Source organism: Glossina fuscipes, unplaced genomic scaffold (assembly GCF_014805625.2).
Source record: "Glossina fuscipes isolate IAEA_lab_2018 unplaced genomic scaffold, Yale_Gfus_2 1, whole genome shotgun sequence".
Lineage (NCBI taxonomy): Eukaryota > Metazoa > Arthropoda > Insecta > Diptera > Glossinidae > Glossina > Glossina fuscipes.
In genome coordinates this window covers 35009827-35030880 of record NW_023998415.1, presented here as the reverse complement: position 1 = coordinate 35030880, position 21054 = coordinate 35009827, and the positions used below count along the sequence as shown (strand labels likewise).

Below are 21054 nucleotides of genomic sequence, written 5' to 3'. Positions count from 1 at the left end.
GAAAAAGAACTAAACACCACTCGAAGAGAAAGAATAAAAGGAGAGATCTTCAGGTAAGTTAAGTTTCTATGCTTTGGCTTACATTAAAATTCTAAGTTATATATATATATATATATATATATATTTTTTTTTTTTTTTTTAAATCTAGTTTTTTTTCCATAATTATCGAGAATATAGTCTTCAGGGAAAGAAAATTAAAAAAAAGAAATGAAAATAGTTACTCTTCTGTCGTTTTTAGGTCTCATTTCAGTATAAGCGGAACACAAGTAGAAATTGAAACTAGCAGAAACTGAAGCTGCAACAACGAGTTTCTTGTCCTTTCCTGTTATATTGTAGTTAAAACATCTGTGGGCATTTTTACCTATAGGTCGATCATGCCTCGCGGTAGACGTCGTATTAATCACGAAATGGATGAAGATGAACGTCAGCCTTCTAAAAGACAACGTAATAACTATTCCTCAGCGACAATGAATACCACAACCACACAGAACACAAGCAGGTAAGTGGTTATAAATAGAAATTTGTTCTCAATTCTCAACTACTTCGGTCAACTAATTCGGTAATCTAATTTTACAAATGGAAGCACTTTTGTTTTCTATTGTTGCTTAAAGTTCAGTGGAAAACATGAAATCTTTTGTTCCTTTTTCAGTCCGTACATAAATCAGGGTTTTAAAAGTCGGCAAAAAGTCTAATGAACCCCCTCTTTCACAATCGTTAAATTGTTATATGAAAATTTGAAAAGCTGCCGAAAGGAGATCTTTTTACAATTTTGCTGAACAATATTGATAATCGAATCGAAGCGGGGTGACACACTGATAGTTCTCAAAAAAGTTGAACAAATTATCCTGTTGGATCCTATTGGGCAAAGTTGGTGTGTGCTGCACATTAAAATTATAGCTCGAGTTCCTTTTTACATTCCATAAAATTTATTTCCAATATTTAGAAGTTTTCATAAAATCTTGAACAATATCGGCAGCATACGATCGATTAATTTATCTTCGTAACATTTCGATTAAATATATCAATAGTCACGCCCGTTGATTTGATTAGAAAGTTCTTATTTAAGATTCCTGTTTTTCGAGCGAACGTACCTCGGATTTACATTTTTCTTATGCAAATGAAGATTTTGCAGAAATATCAACATATGTTTAGTCTTTTTTTTTTTTTTTTTTTGCTACATTAACCATAAAAACAGTTTTTAGTTTTTATTATTTGCTTGTCTCCTTGTGCAAGTGTTATATTAAAAAAAAAAAAAAAAAGAATTGGCAATTGCTTGTGTTATTAAAAACAATGTCATGATTTCTAGTTATTTTTAGAAACATCCTATTCAATATAACAAACGAGGAAATCAACAAAATCATTCAAAAAGCACTTTGTAAAAGGAATTTTTAATAAAATTTTTGATAATAAAATATATATAAGAAAATGAATAAGTTAAAGAAATAGTTTTAAGTATTAAGAAAAAGAAAACTTTCTAATAAGCATTTTGTATATGTTTCCAGACGTCATATCAAAGCTGAAGATACATTCAGCCATAAAAGATGTTTAGCCTGGTTCCGTGAATACACAAATCCCGATGAACCAGACACATTAGGTGAGCGAAAATTTAAATTTAACCTTTTATTTGAAATGTTTTTAATAAATTATTATTATTCTTTGCATGGCGGATAGGACCCGATGGCATGGAAAAATTCTGTGAAGATATTGGCGTAGAACCAGAGAATGTTGTTATGCTAGTATTGGCATATAAAATGGGTGCCACACAAATGGGTTTCTTTAGTCAATATGAATGGCTTAAGGGTTTAACTGAATTGGAATGCGATTCAGCTGCTAAAATGCAATTAAAGCTGGATTATTTAAAAAATATACTCAACGATCCTAATGTATTTAAAAGTATATATCGTTATGCGTATGATTTCGCCAAGGTCGGTGTTTCCTTCGTTATATTGTTTTGATTATTTTCATATAAATTTCGCGTTTTTTTCTTCATTGGACACTAAAGGACTCTGATCAACGCAGTATGGATACAGCGACAGCTAAAGCTATGCTCCAGCTGTTATTGGGTAAACATTGGCCATTATATACACAATTTGCCCAATTCCTGGATCAGTCAAAGTACAAAGTCATAAACAAAGATCAATGGTGTAACATTTTGGAGTTTTCACGAACCATCAATATCGATTTAACAAATTATGACATCGACGGAGCATGTAATTACGGAAGCTAAGCTGATTTCTGTAAACGATTAATAAATTAAATTCGTTTCTCTTTTTTGCTTTTTCCGTTAGGGCCCGTTATGTTGGATGAATTCGTGGAATGGTTACGGCAGCAACGTACATGCACAAGTACTACGATATTAAGCTGAAATATTTCACATTCCATCAATCCCTACTGCTAAATAACACAAAAAGAAAATTTAGTACTACTATAAATGAGGAAAAAACAACAACAAAAAATTGAAAAACTGAGAAGTCTGCGCTTCTCCTTAACCTAATTCCAAACAACTATTTTCCTTACAGAGAGAGAGGAAGTTAATGAAAAAGAAAAAAACAAAAAAAAAAAAAAAAAAAAAAAAACGAAAACATGCACAACTTTGCAATTTCTCTATATATGTACATACACATGACTATTTCAGAGTTGTGTAAGATTTTGATAGTCTCTTTCAAAATAAATTAAAGAAACACCTAATGAATTACTTCCGAGTGACTGACATTATAACCTAAAAAAAAAAAAAAAAGTTAAAAAAAAAAATAAAAAAATGCTAAGCAAAAATCAAAAGATAAAAAAAAAAATCATTTCATAGATAATAAAAAAGGGATTAAATAAGAAACACTTTTTGAAACTCTATATTGTATTCCTAATCTTCATTCCATCGATTATGGTATGCACATCCTTTCAATCTCGGGAACTTGGTTATTTTTAATTTTGCTCTTGTGGTTATCAAGTTGTATGACGGCCGCCATTAAAAGACAAAGGTTAAGAGAGAAAAAAAGCGACCTCGACCTTTCCATACCGAAAATGCTTTTTGTTAGAAAGCGGGCAAATTTTCATAAATGCAGATAATGAAAATTCAGAAGAAACTTGAAGGCGGCAAGCAAGTGCATAAACTATTATTATTCTCTTTAATGAAGATGAATATGAAAAAGTGATTTCAGGATCATATTTCAAATTTCTCCAAGGCAGAAATGTCAAAATAAGTTTAAAATTTATTGCTTTAGATGATTATACGAGATTTGGTTGGTCAAGTTTAGCTCACACTTTTCTAACTCAATTCCCGTAATTCAATTTTGCATATATTATTTCTGTGATTCAATATTATTTGTATTCTTGTAGGGACAGTAAGTCAGCTTCAACGGGTTCAACCTTATCGGGAACACTTACAAACTTTCGCTTCACAAAGACCTTGATGAGAAGACAAGTGGCAAAAATTCTCTACCCATTTGTTATTAGTTATTATTAAGACTTTCAGTTAAACGTTTTTTCAATTCCGCATTGTAATCTCCACGTTTACACCACATTTCCAAGCAGAAACATACCAAGAAATACTGTTCGTCTTGGGTCTTCATTAGTAAATGCTGAAATCAGAAATATAATTATTATGTGAGACTTCAGCCGATGTTTGGTTAAAAGTCGATTTCATCGTAGGGAATGGTTGTTCGAAAACTTTGATCGTTGCTCAGAATTGCATGGAATCCTGAATCCTGAAGTGAGTTTGGATTTTTTTTTTTTTTGCGAAAAAATTTATGCAAATTTATAAAAAAAAAAAAAAAAAAATACAAGTAAAGGTAAAAATATAAATTTAGGATTATATTTATATGAAATAAAAGTAAACGTAAAAGTATAATATTATAAAAATAGATTTTTTTTATAAAATTTTCACAATCTCAGCTTAATCTAATCCCACAATAAACACCTTTTCGAACTGAAAAAGTGATCAACATTTTTGCAAACACCTAATATATACCGAATCTTCTGTTCAGAAATTGATTCATTTTCGTTCCTTGCATTATTTCAATAAAGTTTATATACTTTCTTTTTGTATATAATTACACGTTGTGTCCGTACTGTACGAATGGAAATAATCCATTGGGCTATGTGAGCCTCCGCTATTTATCTCGTCTGGCGATAACTTTTACTTATTTCTTTTTTGGATTAGATTGCAAAATAAAATATGTAATAAAAAATAAAGAAAAAGAAAATAAACAAAATATGCGAAGGAAAGTTGGCATAAAACAAGTAAGAACATTATAGTAAGGCAAAGGCAACAATTAAATACCCTACACCACATTGTCGAACACAATTGTTATTTTTATTCTAGATCTATAGATTATATCTTCTGTTTCTATATTTTTCATATACGTAGTTTTGGGGAAGCGGGCGCAAAACGTGATCTAATGTGGTATAAGTTTAATCCTTCACATAGGACAGGATCCAAAAATAGACGTAGATGCTCCAAATTTTATAGAGTTCATTGTTGTATGAAATGTACTGTAATATTATGGGTCAATTTCCATCACCACTTGGTAAAACTTACACTTTTCCGCCCTACAAAGGATCAATTTTCGTGCAAATCGTTATTAGGGTAGGATCTAAAAAATAAGCCGAGATGGTCCATATTTGATACAGTTAATTTTTTTATGTTAAATTACTACTATGATGAATTGGGATGTATTGACCACGCCTATCCAATATTATAGTTTATAAATATATATACATGTATATTTTTGTAGTACCTCTGTAAGGCGCAGAAGCAAGCTTCAAAAGCCCGACAAGGTATATAAACTATTGGCCAGTTTCAAATTGGAAATGCAATTAAGCATGTCCGTGCGTCCCGCCGCCCGTCTGCTTAACTGTGTAGTATTTGTGATAAACATTTTCCTAAATTTACAAAAAAATTTGAAGATGATTCAAACCGTTAAAAGGACACGTCTAAGATGCCCAAAGACGGTAAACGCTGCACCCGCCCAATATTATAGAGCATGATAATTTAGTTTTATTTCCTCCTCCCCCTTTTAGTTTCCTCTTCCACTGTGGACGTATGTGTAGCCAGATCGGGTTTCTTTTTTTCAAATCGCATTCTTAATTGATCAAAAAATATTTTTGCTAAATTTCGACTTCCTAGCTTCGTTTTTCCGATTATGACAATTCGCAAAATTATCTGTTAAATTAACGGATGTTCGTAGAAATAGATCGACAGCATCCCATTTGCTACAAAAGAAAAAAAATGGGCGTACCCCGGAAAAAAGAACGGGGCATATGTAGCTATTACTATATCATTAAAAAATGATATATAAATGAAATAAATAAAAATATCGGTGAACTTTTAAAATCTCGACGGTCGGCGTAAATCTATCTTGCAGTGGTATTGATCTTAATCGAAAAGTGCAACGAAATTAAGACCAATATGCGAGTAGTCCGGATAGTGTCACTGTCGATTTCTTTCGGCACTTTTGTCTTTGATATTTCTTTTAAGGCACTTTTGAAAGTCAAAAGTTCCTTTTATGCTGGTGCTGAGGTTTGTTCGTTCATTTCCTAACAAACCTATTCCATGTTTTTTTAATAATGTTTTAGTTGGGCTACGGATGGCTGTTATCATCGGCAAACTGTTTGAGGTGATGTTCGTTTTACGCTTAGTTCTGCAAGCAAGGTTTGCGGCTTGAAGAACAGCTCCAACTTCGGTCGTAAATATTGGCGATCTTCCGTGTAGGATATAGCTAACTTGGATCTTCTTGCGGCCTCAGCAACCATCGCCGGTAAAAACAAAATCCCAACGATTATTGTGTATGTAGTGAGTTTTCTCTGTGATCAGTTGACTGAAGGCGAAATTTAGCTTAGTTTCTTTTTTCTATGTCGAAGGTGAAATGTCATAAGAGGTCATGTTTAAAGCTCATTGTGTTTTAAATTCAGATTTCCAGGAGACGTGTAAGGGAATGGTTGTTTCTTTTGGAACATGGGTATAACAGTTAATTGCGGATTGGTATCTGTTGATTTTTTTGGGCAATAGTAGCTCTTTTAATATCTTCGCCGAGTATTTTAATTGTTGGAGTTGAGTAGTTTCGGGATAATTGGGCCTTGTAACCCCTGCCCTCTATTTCTTAATGTTCGAAGAGCTTATGTATTGGCTCTGATCACTTCAGGATATTTATATTAGATTTGCCGTTGTTGCCATATGTCGCTTTTGCTTAAAACGAGCATTTTGCTAAGATAAGCAACGGTGTTTATGTGAAAAAGACTTTCCTAAGTAACGTAGCGTATAAAGTTAGCTCTAGTTTGAATGGAATTCTTCAGTTCTTCGGCAGTCCAAGAGTGATTATCTGAAAACGTTATGCTCAAAAATCCCAGATATTTGCCCATTATGAAGTGGCAAGTTGCTTATGTTTATGAGGCGATTCACCGCATCTCATAGGCGTTTCTTACACTTGTGTAATTTTTTTAAATTCTGTATTAATATTTCTGCTCTTGTCCAATTTGAAATATTTTCTTAAATTTCAGCATATACTTTTTTGTTTTATTCGAATGTAAACATCATTAGGGTGAAGACATTGCTTGATTTTTGGAAAGCCACAAAGAATCTTCCGCTTTCATTGAAAGTAATTTGAAAAAGTGTGATAGATTTTTCGAGAATTCCGTTTAATAGAGGAAAAGATTTTCAAAAGCGACTATTGAGTCTAAGCCTAATCGCCTTTGAAAAGTTTAGATCCAAACAATTAGGTCGATTGTTTTTTTTTTTTTTTTTTCTTTTTGTTCAGTTTTCTCTCTCGCACAAAACTTTGTTCGGCTTTTTGTCCGATGATTTCCCTAAGTAGTTTCACTCTGCCATACCTAAGGAATAGGAATTAATCAAAGATTATAAAACTTTGATAGGAAAAACATGTAGTTTGAGTAAAAAAATTTGCATAATGCATATGATAAGAGGGAGTCATTTACTTTACAGAGTGTGTATGCAAAGTTAAAGACTCTTTCTTTACATATTCTGTAGGCAAATTTTTAATCCTAAAGGAAGAAACCTAAAACAAACTTCATTGTATCGTCTCCTCATATCAATTTTTTACGGTGTTCGAGCGTTTTTTCAAAAATCAAAAAAAAAAAAAAAAGAAGAAAAGTCAAATATGTTTACTTTAGTAAACTTCTTTTATTTTTTTTATTTTTTTTTTCTCTTTATCTTTTGCTTGAATTGTTGTTGAAATGCTTTTTGCATTTGAATGTCTATTCTCTCTCTCTCTCTCTCCACCTAACTATATTATTGTATTGTGGTAAATTTTAAAGTCGATGGGGCGTATGATTTACAAAATTTTATTCACATACATTGATTCAGGAGAACAAGAAACAAAATGCAAAGCATTCTTCTGTTTTGACAGGTCAATTACTGTTTCGCATTTCCTAAAACGAGAAATAGTAACGAAATGCCTAAAGTGAATTTCATTATGCATTGAAGTTTTTAACAATCATTCAAATATTATAATATTGAAACCATATTGCATATTAAGAGCTTAATACGTAATACGTAAGCGCAATAAAATCGCAAAAATCAAATATAAATGAATAAGTCAACGCAGTTGAGATGCGGGATAAAGTGTTTACCTCGGGCCCGTTCCTATTGTTAATAACGAAAAAGATGCGAATTTATATACAGTTATAAACAGACTGAATTATATTAATAATGGATCGTTTTTAGTTTGCATTAAAATGAGAAAAGACTTTAAGATTTTATACATCGATCAATAATATCGGCGGCAAGATTTATATTTAGTCATCAATGCAGTTTCCTCTTCAAGCACTACAGAAGTTATCTTTGAAAATTTCGACGAATTTGTCATAAAACGATTTAACAAAACCTTCAATAGATATGCTTTATTTTCTACTCCGATCCAATTATCATTTCATTTAAATTATTTCCCTGGGGCATCGTTTTTATAGATTCTCAAACAGACAACCACTTGTAAGGGGTTGGATCTGCAGAGTACTGAGTGTTGAGGCAAATGTTCGAATTTCAATTCATGTAATTTTCTCATTGTTGTCATTGGCCCGTGATAGGGTGCGTTTATTCGATTGTGAATAAGCGCGATACACCATTATCATGTTCAAGTTTTCCAGTGCAAAATAGCCAATGAGCGTACGGTTCTTTTGACCATTGTAGGATGTCAGCTATCTCTAGCAGTTACACTTTCGGTGTACAATTCCGTTTAGATTGAGGGGGAGTACTCACGTAGCTGAACGTTAGCATTCGCTTTGGTGAAAGTGAAAGCTACATTTTTCATACGTGATTCTGCATCGATTGATCTATCCTAGACTCTTCTGGGTGCTACATACGTCCACAGAAACTTAATTTACTCTGTACCGCAAGTATTGCATGGTAAAAAAGAAGAACCCTAAGAATTTTATTACAGCCATCGAAGTCGAAGAACGAGGCGTATAATCATATCTTGGCAAAACGTTTAGAGTGTCCAGAAGAAAGCTTCAGGGACCCCCTGTTTGTCTGTCGCAAAACTTTCGTTTAACCGCAAAAATGAAGCTGTCGGTTTCGAATCTGGCAGAAACATTGGAAGGTCTTGCACGCAGTTTGGTATTGAGAATGGGCAAAATCGGTGGTAGGACACGTTTACAGTACCACGTAAACTGAGAACATATCTTTCTTTCAAAAGGCATGAAACTTTGGTTTTTCCTCATTCCTCACCGTAACCCATAGTAGATACATATACAAAAATTTGACGGCACCCCTTGGACTGCATTTTCGATTTTTTTTTGTTTAGGAAGTTAGCCGTCCTTGCATAGCGTGATAATTTAAGTTTTGAGTGGGTAAAGGCGTTACATGAAAAATGTATTTTATAAGCCATGAGCATGGTTTTTGACATTAGCTAAAGGTTTGGATTGCTGTTTCTCACTGTGTTTCTCAGTCACATCAAAAAATGTTGCGATTTCTGCTTATAGCTTAAATTCATTTTCATTCATCTAGACAAGCCATATGTGAAAACACAAAAGTTCTATAAAATTGTTGTAGATTTTTATATCCACCACTGTAAGATGGGCGTATACTCATTTTGTTTTTTTCCACAGTGTATGTGACACTCAAAAGAATGCTTCAGAGACCCTATAAAGCATATATATTCTTGATCAGCATGAAATTCAGAGTTGATTTATCCATGTCTGTCCGTCTGTGTCTCTGTGTGGTGTGTGCTATGTGGCACTCTCCTGTACGCTAAAAAGAAGATATCGACTTCAAATTTGTTAGAAGTTTCTGCACACAGGTTGCTATTGAAAATGGGCTAAATCGGTCGGAGCGGAAGCGTGCAGTGGAGCGTAAACTGAACGCAATTCCGCTTTTTTTTAAATTCAATTTTTTCACTTTTTTGAGATTTAATGTTTACTCATCATAAGGCAAACAAGACCGAATGTTTTCAACTATTTTGTACACTCTTTAAATGAAGGCATGAAATGAAGATATATTATCTGTCTAAAAATGAGTTAATTTTAAGATGAACACGGCAGGCAGCGCGATTACTTTTCACTTAATAATGCTAGCGATATGGGTAACAAATAAAATAACTTGGAGACTAGAAGGCGATAAACATAATGGCGGGTATGCGAGATTCGGTCCCCCGCCTTGTTTGATTTCGAATTATAAAAATGATAAAGGAATCGAAAAAGTTGCTTAAGGTTTTTAATCCTTATACACTTCACTTTTTCAATAACATTACATGTTAGGTAATAATGATAATAATTTAATTTTTTTGTTTTGTTTTACATTTTCATTCTGTTCAATAATATTTAGTTTTTCATAATTATTTTGCTTGAATTCTCTTTTCCTTTACATTATAATTTAATTGAACAAAAACGAAAACTTTTGATTTTTAGCAAAGACGTAAACCTAAAGAAAATGTGCGCTATCTTGTTAGAGTATCTTAACTTCGTTACAGTTTTATTGTAACAAAGACATTACGGCGTGCGGTAAATAAATGCAAAATTATGAGATATGTGCAGTGCACGGATTAAAAAAAAAAAAAAAAAACAAGTAAAAACAACAAGTAAGAAAATTATACTCGATCGTAACCGAATCTGCTATGCCCATCACCGTTATTTTAAAAAGACTAAAAAAAAAAAGGCGGCGAAAAAGCTAACTTTTCGTACTGATCTATAATATTGGGTGGGCGTGATAGAATTCCCCGAGAGTACCTAGTGTGACTTATGGGTAATGAGGTAAAATGAACTGATAGTAAAGGTGTTTTCAATTTTTGTTTGTTTGGGTTTTGTTGCTTGTAGGGGCGTATCCGATGTGGGCCATTTTAAAAGTCTTTTGCAAACTTTTAGGCTACGTCTTTCTTTTTATGCACTAGAGATACTATACAAATGGGCAGACGGACAGACGGACAGATGGATAAAGGGAGTTGCCTAGGTGGATTCCGAATTTGCCACGAGGCAGGATTGTACACATTTTGACATAGCACGGATACGCGTTGCCGGTTTTTTTACCCTTTTGGACAAGTGCCTATAGCGTCACCCAAAGAACATACCGTTATATTTTTTTGAATTTATCTCCTGTAGTTTGTGAGTAATTGATAAATGGTGGTGTTTTCAGTTTGCGTGGTATTGTAGGCGTGTTCTTTGACCGATTTGGTACATTTTCAGTACCAACTTGCAGACATGAGCTTGAACTCGTAACCTGCATTTTAGCGGTTAGGAGAAGGTTTATAACAGACATCATGCAGACAGAGAAACGGACGGACGGACATACATATATCGATTCAGAATTTAGTGGTCATCAAGAATACATGCTCCGTGCATTGTTTCTGATAATTGCTACTCGGTGTTGTAGACGTTTTGACATAATCCACTCGTTCATCGCTGGACGAAAACATGTCAGTGCCATCTGTAGGCTGAGCACAAAGGTGCCGGGACAGACAGACGGACAATATAAATTCGTTGAATGATAAAAAAGAAAACTTTAGCAATTATCATAATAATTCTGAATCGATCGGTGTAATAAGACATGAGTTATATATACTTCTACATCCGTCTAAATTTAATAAAGTTTGTGCAACAAGGGCTGCAGCGTCTACAATTAGAATGTAGAAGATGTAATTATTTGTGTGAAACTTTTTAATACCAATCGTTAGCTGTACACTGACAATCCATTGGCCTGAGATATTGGTGGTATAGCGCATAAGTTATGTCGTATATCAACTTACATCAAATCGAACTATATTGAATGGATCAAACTTCTGTCCATCTATTGCTATTTAAAGTACTGTAAATGCTATGATGTGTACGCTAATGATTAGGAGCGTCCTAAAGAAGATTATACTACCGATACTGTTGACGCATTAAGAGCGGAAAAAAAATGGAGATAGAAATAGAAATATGTGTTAAAAAGTATAGACTCTGTAATTGAAGTTGGTATTCAATCGATATAAAGTCAGTCAGACGTCGAAATTATGCTTTAATGCCCTGATAACCTTTTCTGTTAACTTTATTTAAACTGTTTTAGTAAATAGAAAAACGGAAACTATAGCTCACACGCATTTATTCGCTTGATACCCTTTAATAAAACACTTGACCGATAAATGCACCCAATCAAAATTACATGGTATAGATAAAACAAATAAACACAAACAAACAAAACAATGTAAAACACGCTGCCAAAGGGTAACGTAGCGTCATTTAAAAAAAAAAAATGTGCTCAAAAAGAATTAACACCAACGAACTGCCACTTATATAAATTAACATGCCATACATATTCCATCGTGCACTTATACGAAGGAACACGTTTTATAAAGCAACAACGTTCAAACTGTTCTCGATAGTGTTACTTAACACGATGCAATTTTTTTTTCAATTTATTCATAGATACCAACGAACACATAATATGTATATATATTTGTATGCGCTTTGTTATAGCATACAAACACCCTTCATACAATTCGATTTGGTAGCTGATACAAGTTTATTGCATAGAATATAAGAAATCAAGAAAATTTAAATAAATTTGACTTCCGCTCTACTAAATCGCTTTCATCGATTGAATGGTAAAATTATATACTGCCGAAGAGGAAAATATAATAAAATGTATTGTGTGCATTGTATATATATATATATATATACAACACATTCGCGGTTATTCTCACCCCAACAGTATTCAATTTAAGTTTGATATTTAACTTTAGCGGCGGCGTAACTGCTTGTCATAAGAGCGCCTATGATAAGGATGTCTTTGAAAGAATTCAAATTCCATCTTAATCTTTTGAAAGGAAGGAAAGGTGTAAAATTTCCGTTTTCATATTATTTATTTTACACAATTTGATTTTCGAAATATATATATATATATATTTTTTTTTTTTTTTTTGCTTATTTATAAGTAAAGGTCTACGAATACGATTCCTAGTCGAAGGTATGCAGTTTCGCTTTTGTGTTCATTTATGATTACAATTGAATAATTACAATTCTCTTAATGAACACTTGTTACAATATTATTATTGCGTTAAAGTTAAAGAAATTTCATTGCAACGCAATTGAATTTCGCCTAACGTAATGAATTGTGTTTTTTTTTTTTTAAATTAAATGCAAGGAAGTAGATAAATAGCAAACAGGAATCGTCTGTAAATAATTTGTGTTTGCGTAAATTTTAAATCGCTGCAAGGCAATTCGAAAGAATAGTACATATTAGTTTGGGGAAAAAGAAATCCATTATTTTTATATGAATTTCAGGACTTTATTTAACATGCTTCGGATTGTCCGATTTGGGTCAAATATGCACCGTTTTGTTGTATGATTTGTTGCCATTTTAAAGGTAACTTCAAAATGCCTCTCTCATAGAAGTCCTGGTCTCTATTTGCAAAAAACTCTAGTAGTCGATTTTCACAATCCTCCCTAGATTCCAATTTTTTATCATTAAAGAAATTTTGCACTGCAAGAGAAAGATGATAATCGCTTGGTGCCAAGTCCGGACTGTATGGCGGATGCATTAAAACTTCCCAACCAAGCTCCCGAAGTTTCTGGCGAGTCACTGTAGATGTGTGTGGCCTAGCGTTGTCCTGGTGGAACACGACACCTCTCCTGTTGGCCAATTCTGGCCGTTTCTGGTCAATCGCTATCTTCAAACGGTCCAGTTGTTGACAGTAGAGATCAGAATTTAGCGTTTGGCCATATGGAAGCAACTCATAATAAATAATCCCCTTCCAGTCCCACCAAATGCATAGCAAAACCTTCCTGGCCGTTTGAGGTGCTTCACCGCTCTTTGACCACGATCGTTTTCGCACAGGGTTTTCGCATGTGATCCATTTCTCATCTCCAGTCACCATCTGTTTAAGAAATGAGTCTATCTCATTCCGTTTGGCCAAGGCTTCGCAAATGGAAATTCGATCCATCATGTTTTTTTCTGTTAATTGGTGTGGCACCCAAACATCGAGCTTCTTTTTGAATCCAGCTTTGTGTAAATGGTTTAAAACTGTTTTATGGTCGATTTTTAGCTCCTGGGCGATGTTACGACTGCTAACATGCCGGTCAACTTCGATCATTTCTCCGATTTTATCGACATTTTCGACGACCGGCCTACCTGTGCGAGGTGCATCTTTAACATCAAAAATTCCTGAACGGAATCTACGAAACCAAAATTGCACATAATTGGCTGTTACAGTATCGGAACCATAAACACCATTCACAATTTTAGCCGCCTGGCTTGCATTTTCGCCTTTGTCAAAGAAAAACTGTAAAATGTACCGAATTTTCTCTTTGTTCACTTCCATCTTTAACACGCTGTAACTCACAACTGAATGCACCAAACAAAAAATAGCAAAAGAATCTTTTTTACTGCGAAATGTCACCTTTCCAACGAGCATAAATCTGAAATTGTTTGATCGATACTTTACCAGAAATCTATCAGTGCAGCCATCTACCGAAAAAATAATGGATTTCTTTTTCCCCAAACTAATATATGAGTAAATTATTCTGTTCAACTCATTCACCAGTTTATTGTCATGTATTTGAAAAACGTAAAATGATTTTTTCAAAAACGTATCTTGAAAACCGTATACGAAATGTATAAGAATACTAATTCTTGCCCTTCCTCATCCCTTAGCTCCAAAAACCTATATATGTTATACTTATTTTGATATAAACAAGTAAAAAAATTATATTCGCTTGTACCCGATTCTCTTATACCTAATACAGTGATCCAAAGAAACGAGAAAAAAAAAAAAAAACATTTTCTTACTCTCATAATGTTCTTTGGGTGCGACCGATCTTTTCTATTGCCAAAATGAAAGTGGAAATTTGTATGAACTATGTGTTGAATTTTATGAGTAACAAGCGAAAAACAGGAAGATCAAGAGAGCTCACAGCTTTGACGGCAGTCATATGCCTTGGGTAATTTTCAAATTTTTTGCAAGCTTGTAAGCGATATTTTAATTTTCACGAACGCGAGATTGTTATATATATATATATTGGTATCTTGTCTGAAGCTTGCTCTTGGGCGCTGCAAACAACGACATTCGACAAAACGAATCCTTCTCCTTATCTCTCGGTGATGGGTATAAAAAGTATGGGAAAAGCTTATTAAGAACAAAAAGGCTTGCTACAAACCGGACGCAGACTTAATAGTCGATGAGTAATTGTTCGTACATAAACCTAACTAACCATATGCTCAACATAAGCCGAGGAAACAGATAAATTTGCCATCGAATTCGGTATCATCGGTGGTCAAATTGTTAACTGTTCATGTTTCATTCAAAAGAATTATAAGTGAAGCCGTTTGTTTTTAAATGTAATGAAAGAGACTACGGAAAATGTATTTTAAACACGGTATATATATGTAAAAGGTGTTTTGATTAAAGTTTCTTTAAAGTAATATACACGAGGGTACCCAACGTTCGGCCATCTGGTGTTAATCGAGAAAAGCGCGCGATAAAGCTTTGTGCCGCATCATAGGCATAATTAAAAGAATGACTTCAATTTTGCGATGACATTGAGATGACATTCGATCTGAATTGATCGATTGGCGAAATAATTGATGATGACGCAAATCGACATCTCGCAAATCATCTCTAGCACGCAATTTCCCTTACGATAAACTTTTTATATAGAATGCATACCATTTTGTAAGCTGGTCGTCTCTTTTTTCTCTTAAGATTTTAAAAATAAATAATGGAAGTGAATTGAAAACATAACCTATTTTCGTCTATGTAAAAACCGTGATTGAACTTTGTAAGAACATTGTTCTTCTTCTTTTCTCGATTGTTTACAGAGTCAATAACAGATAATTTTTGGCGCGTTCACGTAAAAATATTATCGGTTTTAACACTTATCTTCCTAAAGAATCAAAATTGATTTTAATTTTTGGTACACGTCTTTTGGAATTCTTTTGCGGACCTAAGTATTAACGTAACACATTTGCCGCAGCCTTTTAATAAGTTAACTGCTATTGACGTGCATGCTTGCTCCTCTTAATACAAAATATTACCATTTATCCATAACGAATATATTCGTTGTGTAATCGTATATTTTTATTTGCAAATAATTTTAATAACATTTCGCACGCGCAATAAATATATGTAATTTTTTTACATTTTTATTAAATTTTTTTCCTTTTATTAATTAATTTGTTTTTTTTTTGTTTTATTTTTTTTATTAATAACATTTGCAAATCGTACAATACAAAAAAAAAACAAGATTAGATTTTGAGCTAAAAATTTTTCACTACTCGTCGCGATGGGTGGTCTTTTAGCTAACCCTCATGTATTTAGAAAAATGGTAAAAAAGTTATACGAGAAAATAAGAAAAAAAAAAAAAATAGAAGAAAGCGTTAAAACATGACTTTAACATAACAGGCACAGTATATGCCTCATTAAAGTTTTGGGCACATACAAAAAATTATAACGAAATGTTACTATGGACAAATCGTGCTTGAGAATATACGTATGACAAAGTGTGTATGACCCAAATGAAATTGTAATTTCGATGCCCTACGTAATTTAAGGCTACAGTTAGAAAGAGCTGAGATAGGCCCAGAATCGCTTTCTGCAATCATGTTTAAGTTTCGCCGTTTGTCCGTCCTCTGCTTCAAGCTCGGCTCTCTCTGTTCCTCTAATGCCTGTCCTTGCATTCTTGTGTTCAAATTAAGATATTTTTAGGAAATTCGGTGCATTGACATATTCTGATTTGGATCGCGGCATGCTTACGACCACTCCCCATATAAGAATGAGAAGTATTTTGAAAAAGTCATTAGTCGTTTCGCCTTGTAGTTTCTCAACGACAATCACTAACTAATAGTATTTCAACACATTAAATTGAGGTGAAAATTTTGAGTAGAGAATGGGTAGATTTTTTGCATCCGCTCCCCTAATAAACGTTTCTACGTGAGGAAAGCTTTCAAATCGTAAAAAGGTGTAACTTTGAATATTTCATGTCAAAGGTGGGCTCGTAATAATAATCTGACATAAAAGCTATTTGTAGCAAAATTGGTCCACTTAGATATATTTCCTGAATCGTACCTTGTATAAGAGTTGCCATAACTTTTTATACGCCAATTAAGTTGTGAGTTTTAGCAGTTCATTATGAAACCAAGTGAAGAATAATAATAAGTTCTTTGAAAATAACATAATTTCTCTAAATCATCATCACATCAATTGAGGTTTTGATATCCCTGCCTTATAAAGGCGGTTCATCCTGAGAAGCATGCCTTCATATGGAAACATTATGATGGGTAGATGTAGGTTATTGAATGACCGGTCTTGTCTTCACATGGAAATATTATGAAAGCAAATACAGAACTATACTTGGTACACATGGTGTGGGGTAGATATAGGTTATTGCACGACCGCTCTTTCCTTTGTATGGAAATATTATGAAAGCAAATACAGAACTATACTTGGTACACATGGTATGGGGTAGATGTAGGTTATTCGACAACCGGCCTAGCCTTCATATGGAAGTATTATGAAAACAAATACAAATTTACACGAGGTGACATGTTGTAAGGTGGATGTAGGGTATTGGATAGTGGATCTTGTCCGTTCATTTTGGTCTCACTTGTTATACCCATCACCGAAACATGGGCGCGCATTTTGATTTTGTCAAAACGTTTGCATCGTCAGTCCGTCTGTGTAACGTCTGTTGTAATCACTCGCCCGTAAGCGAAAATGAACATATCGCCTACAAATTTGCAAAAAAATTGACCTAAACTTTTCAAAGGACATGCCTACAACGTCCACATGCCTCTACGACAAAAACTTTTATTTTGAAAATAGACGAAATCAGCTACGCCCGCACCATATTGTATAGCATGAGAAATTTTTTTCTTTTACTTCTTTTGTCTCTTTTTGGGGTAAACGGTGATGGGTATAAAAGATTCGGTTCCGACCGAATTTAATTTGCTTAGTTGTTCTTATCATAAAATATATTTTTATTTTCAAGTAGGAAAAAAAATACACTACAACCTCTCCTATGCATGCATATGCAAGTTCGTTGTAAGCAATTATGTTTCAATGTAACGCGATGTTAACTAGTCTGAGCATATATACATGATATGTAATTAAGTTTTAAGTTTTTATATAGTTTTAAGGAAACTCAATTGTTTATATATTTATTATTAATATTATTACTCTTAATTTAGCCAGAGAAATAAATTCTAAGACTAAAGTGTTAATGCGCTAGCATCTAAGGCTATCGGCTTTATTTTAAAATCTATCCATGACCATCGAGTAGTTCGCCGAGATTATTTGCCTACTTGACCGCTCAGGTGGATATATAGAATAGTAGGCATGTGCGTAACACCCCGAAGGACCGACAGTCCATGTATCTTTTATTATATTAATTGATTTAGAAGCATTCTTACGTTCTTGTCATCTAAACGCTGTGATTTTTTACACATCTTGACCAAAATTGCGTACATTAATGCGTTTTGCATTTATCCGGATCAATTTCGCGATCACATTCCGCATCGGCTAATATTTTGAAAAGAATATTTATTTTAACAATGACGATATTTGGATCGCACGTTCTAATTTTTTTAAATCTCGCCCATATGAACGTTCATATGAAGTGTAGTTGTTTATATGAGAACTAGTTCAATTTTCAATAATTTATGAAGAAAATAGAACTACAAGAGTAACTTCACATACAAATTAGTTGAAGTACATTTTAACAATGTAGGACCACTATTTGGACTCCATTTTGTTTAAGGATTCGCAAAAACACTAAGCCCTTACACGGCAACAAAGTATAATTTGTGATATATTTCCACGAGAATAAATTACGAATCGATATTGGGCGAAGTGGTGTGCAGTGTATAATTAACGGTCTTCATCGACTATAAACTGCCCATCTCTTTAAGCAGTATCGGTTTCAACCCATTGCTTGATATAGTAAACGGACAAGTCATAATTAGTTCATGAAAACATTTAGTGGTTGGAAAAAAGAATGATTGATAGACTTAGTAGTGGAGATACCATATGCACAATTTTACGTGTGTTACAATCGATGCAAAATAGTTTTCGAATTTCTTTCTAAGAGAGAAGCGCTTCAAATTTATTTGCTTGGGAATTATTCGCTTTAAAACTTTGGAAATGTTTGCCTGCTCAACTCACAATAATTTCGAAAGTTGTTCGTGCGTTTGTCTTATGTAATTATCAATGTAATGATTCGAATATTTTATTTTCCACATTTGTCCAGCTCGCATACTTGTGTTCTAGCGCTCAGATGATTTTATGGCGAGCAATGTAATATTACCAGAGACGACTTTCAGTTACCGTCGTCCCCGAAGTCAATAAACAAATAAACGTTTCTGCAAACGGCACTTTGTTCTCATATAATTTGACATTTTTGAAGCTTACATAGTGTAAGTACTACGGGCATAGAAAAGCTACCACGTTATCCAATACGACAGAGTTATAGATCCTTTGCGAATCTTTCCAAAATTCTTTAAAGACAAATTTTATTTACAATCTATAGGAGGGAAATAAGTCGAATTCTCCAAACTGTAGTGGTTAGATGCATAAATGGAATCTTCTTTTAAAATGTCTAAAATTATATATATTGTCAATTTTAGTCCACGTATTAACTCTTTTATCTTCTTAATGAAATTATATTATGTATTGAGCAATTGTGGCCCTATACTGTAGAGCCGTGAATATCGTAGATTAAAATAAATACCGTTTCGTATTGTGCATGAAAAATTCCTGAATCTCATCCTGTCTGCGATTGTCCAAAATATATTATTATAAATGAGATGCATTTTTGATGACAGGTGGTATGGAAAGTCCATAAGTATTTACCGAAACTAAAAGCGTATTAATTTTATTGCTTCCACTAGTCCTATGAAACAAGGTCACAGCGATATATTTGTGCATATAACGGTAGACATGTCACTGTAATTTATTGGTCTTTTCCTTTCCATTTCTTTGGCATTGTTTTCTTTGGTTATACGTTTACTTCTTCATTTTTTCTAAATATGTATATGTTTAGATATATATATATATTTTTTTCAGACTTTTAAAGAAATTAGTTGTCGTTTCTTTATGCCACAATAGCTTTAAGACCATTTGTGTAGGGCTTACATTTAAAACTCCACATAATTCCATTGTGTGTGTTTATGTATACAAATGCAATCACATGCAACTAATATACTTTCATGCATATATACATGTATATACATGTAGGGTCCATATGTATGGTTAGTGCTTCTAAGTAAGTATAGATATACATATATGTATATATATATATATATACACATATATATATGTACACAAAAATAAATAAATATACAGATACGCATATACATATACATACATATATGTATATATATAAATATAAAAAAAAAAATATATATATATATCAATGTATATATATATATATATATATATATATATTTTGAAATGCTTTATTTCGCATAATCTAACATAAACAGAAAATCCACAACCGACTTGTGGACAATTTTATTACTACCAACAATAGGAAGATATTTTCAAATAAACAAACAAACAAAAACAGAAAAACCTAAATTTGTACTCTTTTCATGCTGATGATCTAAGCCTATTTGTATGGTTGGCCAAAATCCTGTGCATAACATATAAGTAAACACGAATACCACTACAAGTATAAAATGCCAGAGCAAAAGGCGGAAAAGACGTATAACTGAAAAGTAAGAACCACTACAAAAATATTTTATTACACCACTGTGAGCTTGCTTACAAATAATAGAAACACAAACACATCAAGACATTAGCACACATACAAAGGTATGTAATATCAAATATATATATGGATGTTTTTACTATATATATGAGAATTTCTCGTTTTATGCTCGATTCCGGTGCAATCGTGCCAAGAAATTGTAAACAACATGTGAACAGTTTTATACTCTGGTACTAGATACGCTACCATAATGAAGTGGCGCTATATGTTTAGTTAAAAGTTTAAATTAGAGAAGAGAACACTAATATATCTAACATATGTATAAGTATATTGAGAATTGTACAGTCAAACGTGAACCGAAACCGTATAGCGATAGAGGTAAATGTTCCTTTAATTGTATGGATGGATACTAATGGCAAAAGTAAGAATTGAATAAATTTGATGAATGCATCAAGTTTAACTTGCTGTGCTTTATGCTACTGAATGCTTCATAGACAATATTTTGTATTGAAATGTTTTTATAGGGTGTTGAAGGTACGTTTATTGTTGCGTACGCATGTCATATTATTATTATTTTATTTATTTTTTATTTTTTTTTTTACTTCAGTTCAAAGAATATTCTGATATAGTTATTATTTTCATCGGTAGTGGTCTCGTTCATTTTTTCGGCAATAAGGCAATAAGCATTTTTTACTTTTATTATTATTATTATTATTTATTTTTTTTTTTCCCTGGAAGTTCATATGTACTAGTCCTTTGACTAAAGTACGGCATAGAAAGAGAAGCACAGTCAGAGAGAGATGATAGATGGAGAGTTAGGCTGATAGATAGATAGATAGATAGATAGATAGATAGATAGATAGATAGATAGATAGATAGATAGATAGATAGATAGATAGATAGATAGATAGATAGATAGATAGATAGATAGATAGA

At 33.0% G+C, this 21054-nt stretch overlaps 1 protein-coding gene across 2 annotated transcripts; it reads left to right on the top strand.

The window, feature by feature from the left end:
- Window positions 1–11: 11 nt before the first annotated feature.
- Window positions 12–2561, top strand: LOC119631461 (DCN1-like protein 5). Of its 2 annotated transcripts, none has more exons than XM_038023684.1 (6): window positions 12–53; window positions 239–499; window positions 1503–1594; window positions 1672–1925; window positions 2003–2210; window positions 2289–2561. In XM_038023684.1, exons 2-6 carry the CDS (start codon window positions 375–377, stop codon window positions 2363–2365), a joined length of 756 nt encoding a protein of 251 aa, XP_037879612.1. In that variant the 5' UTR covers window positions 12–53; window positions 239–374; the 3' UTR covers window positions 2366–2561. The 2 variants fall into 2 exon arrangements, with proteins under 2 accessions (XP_037879612.1, XP_037879613.1); XM_038023685.1 differs by having other exon boundaries at window positions 22–53; window positions 149–499.
- Window positions 2562–21054: the final 18493 nt, after the last annotated feature.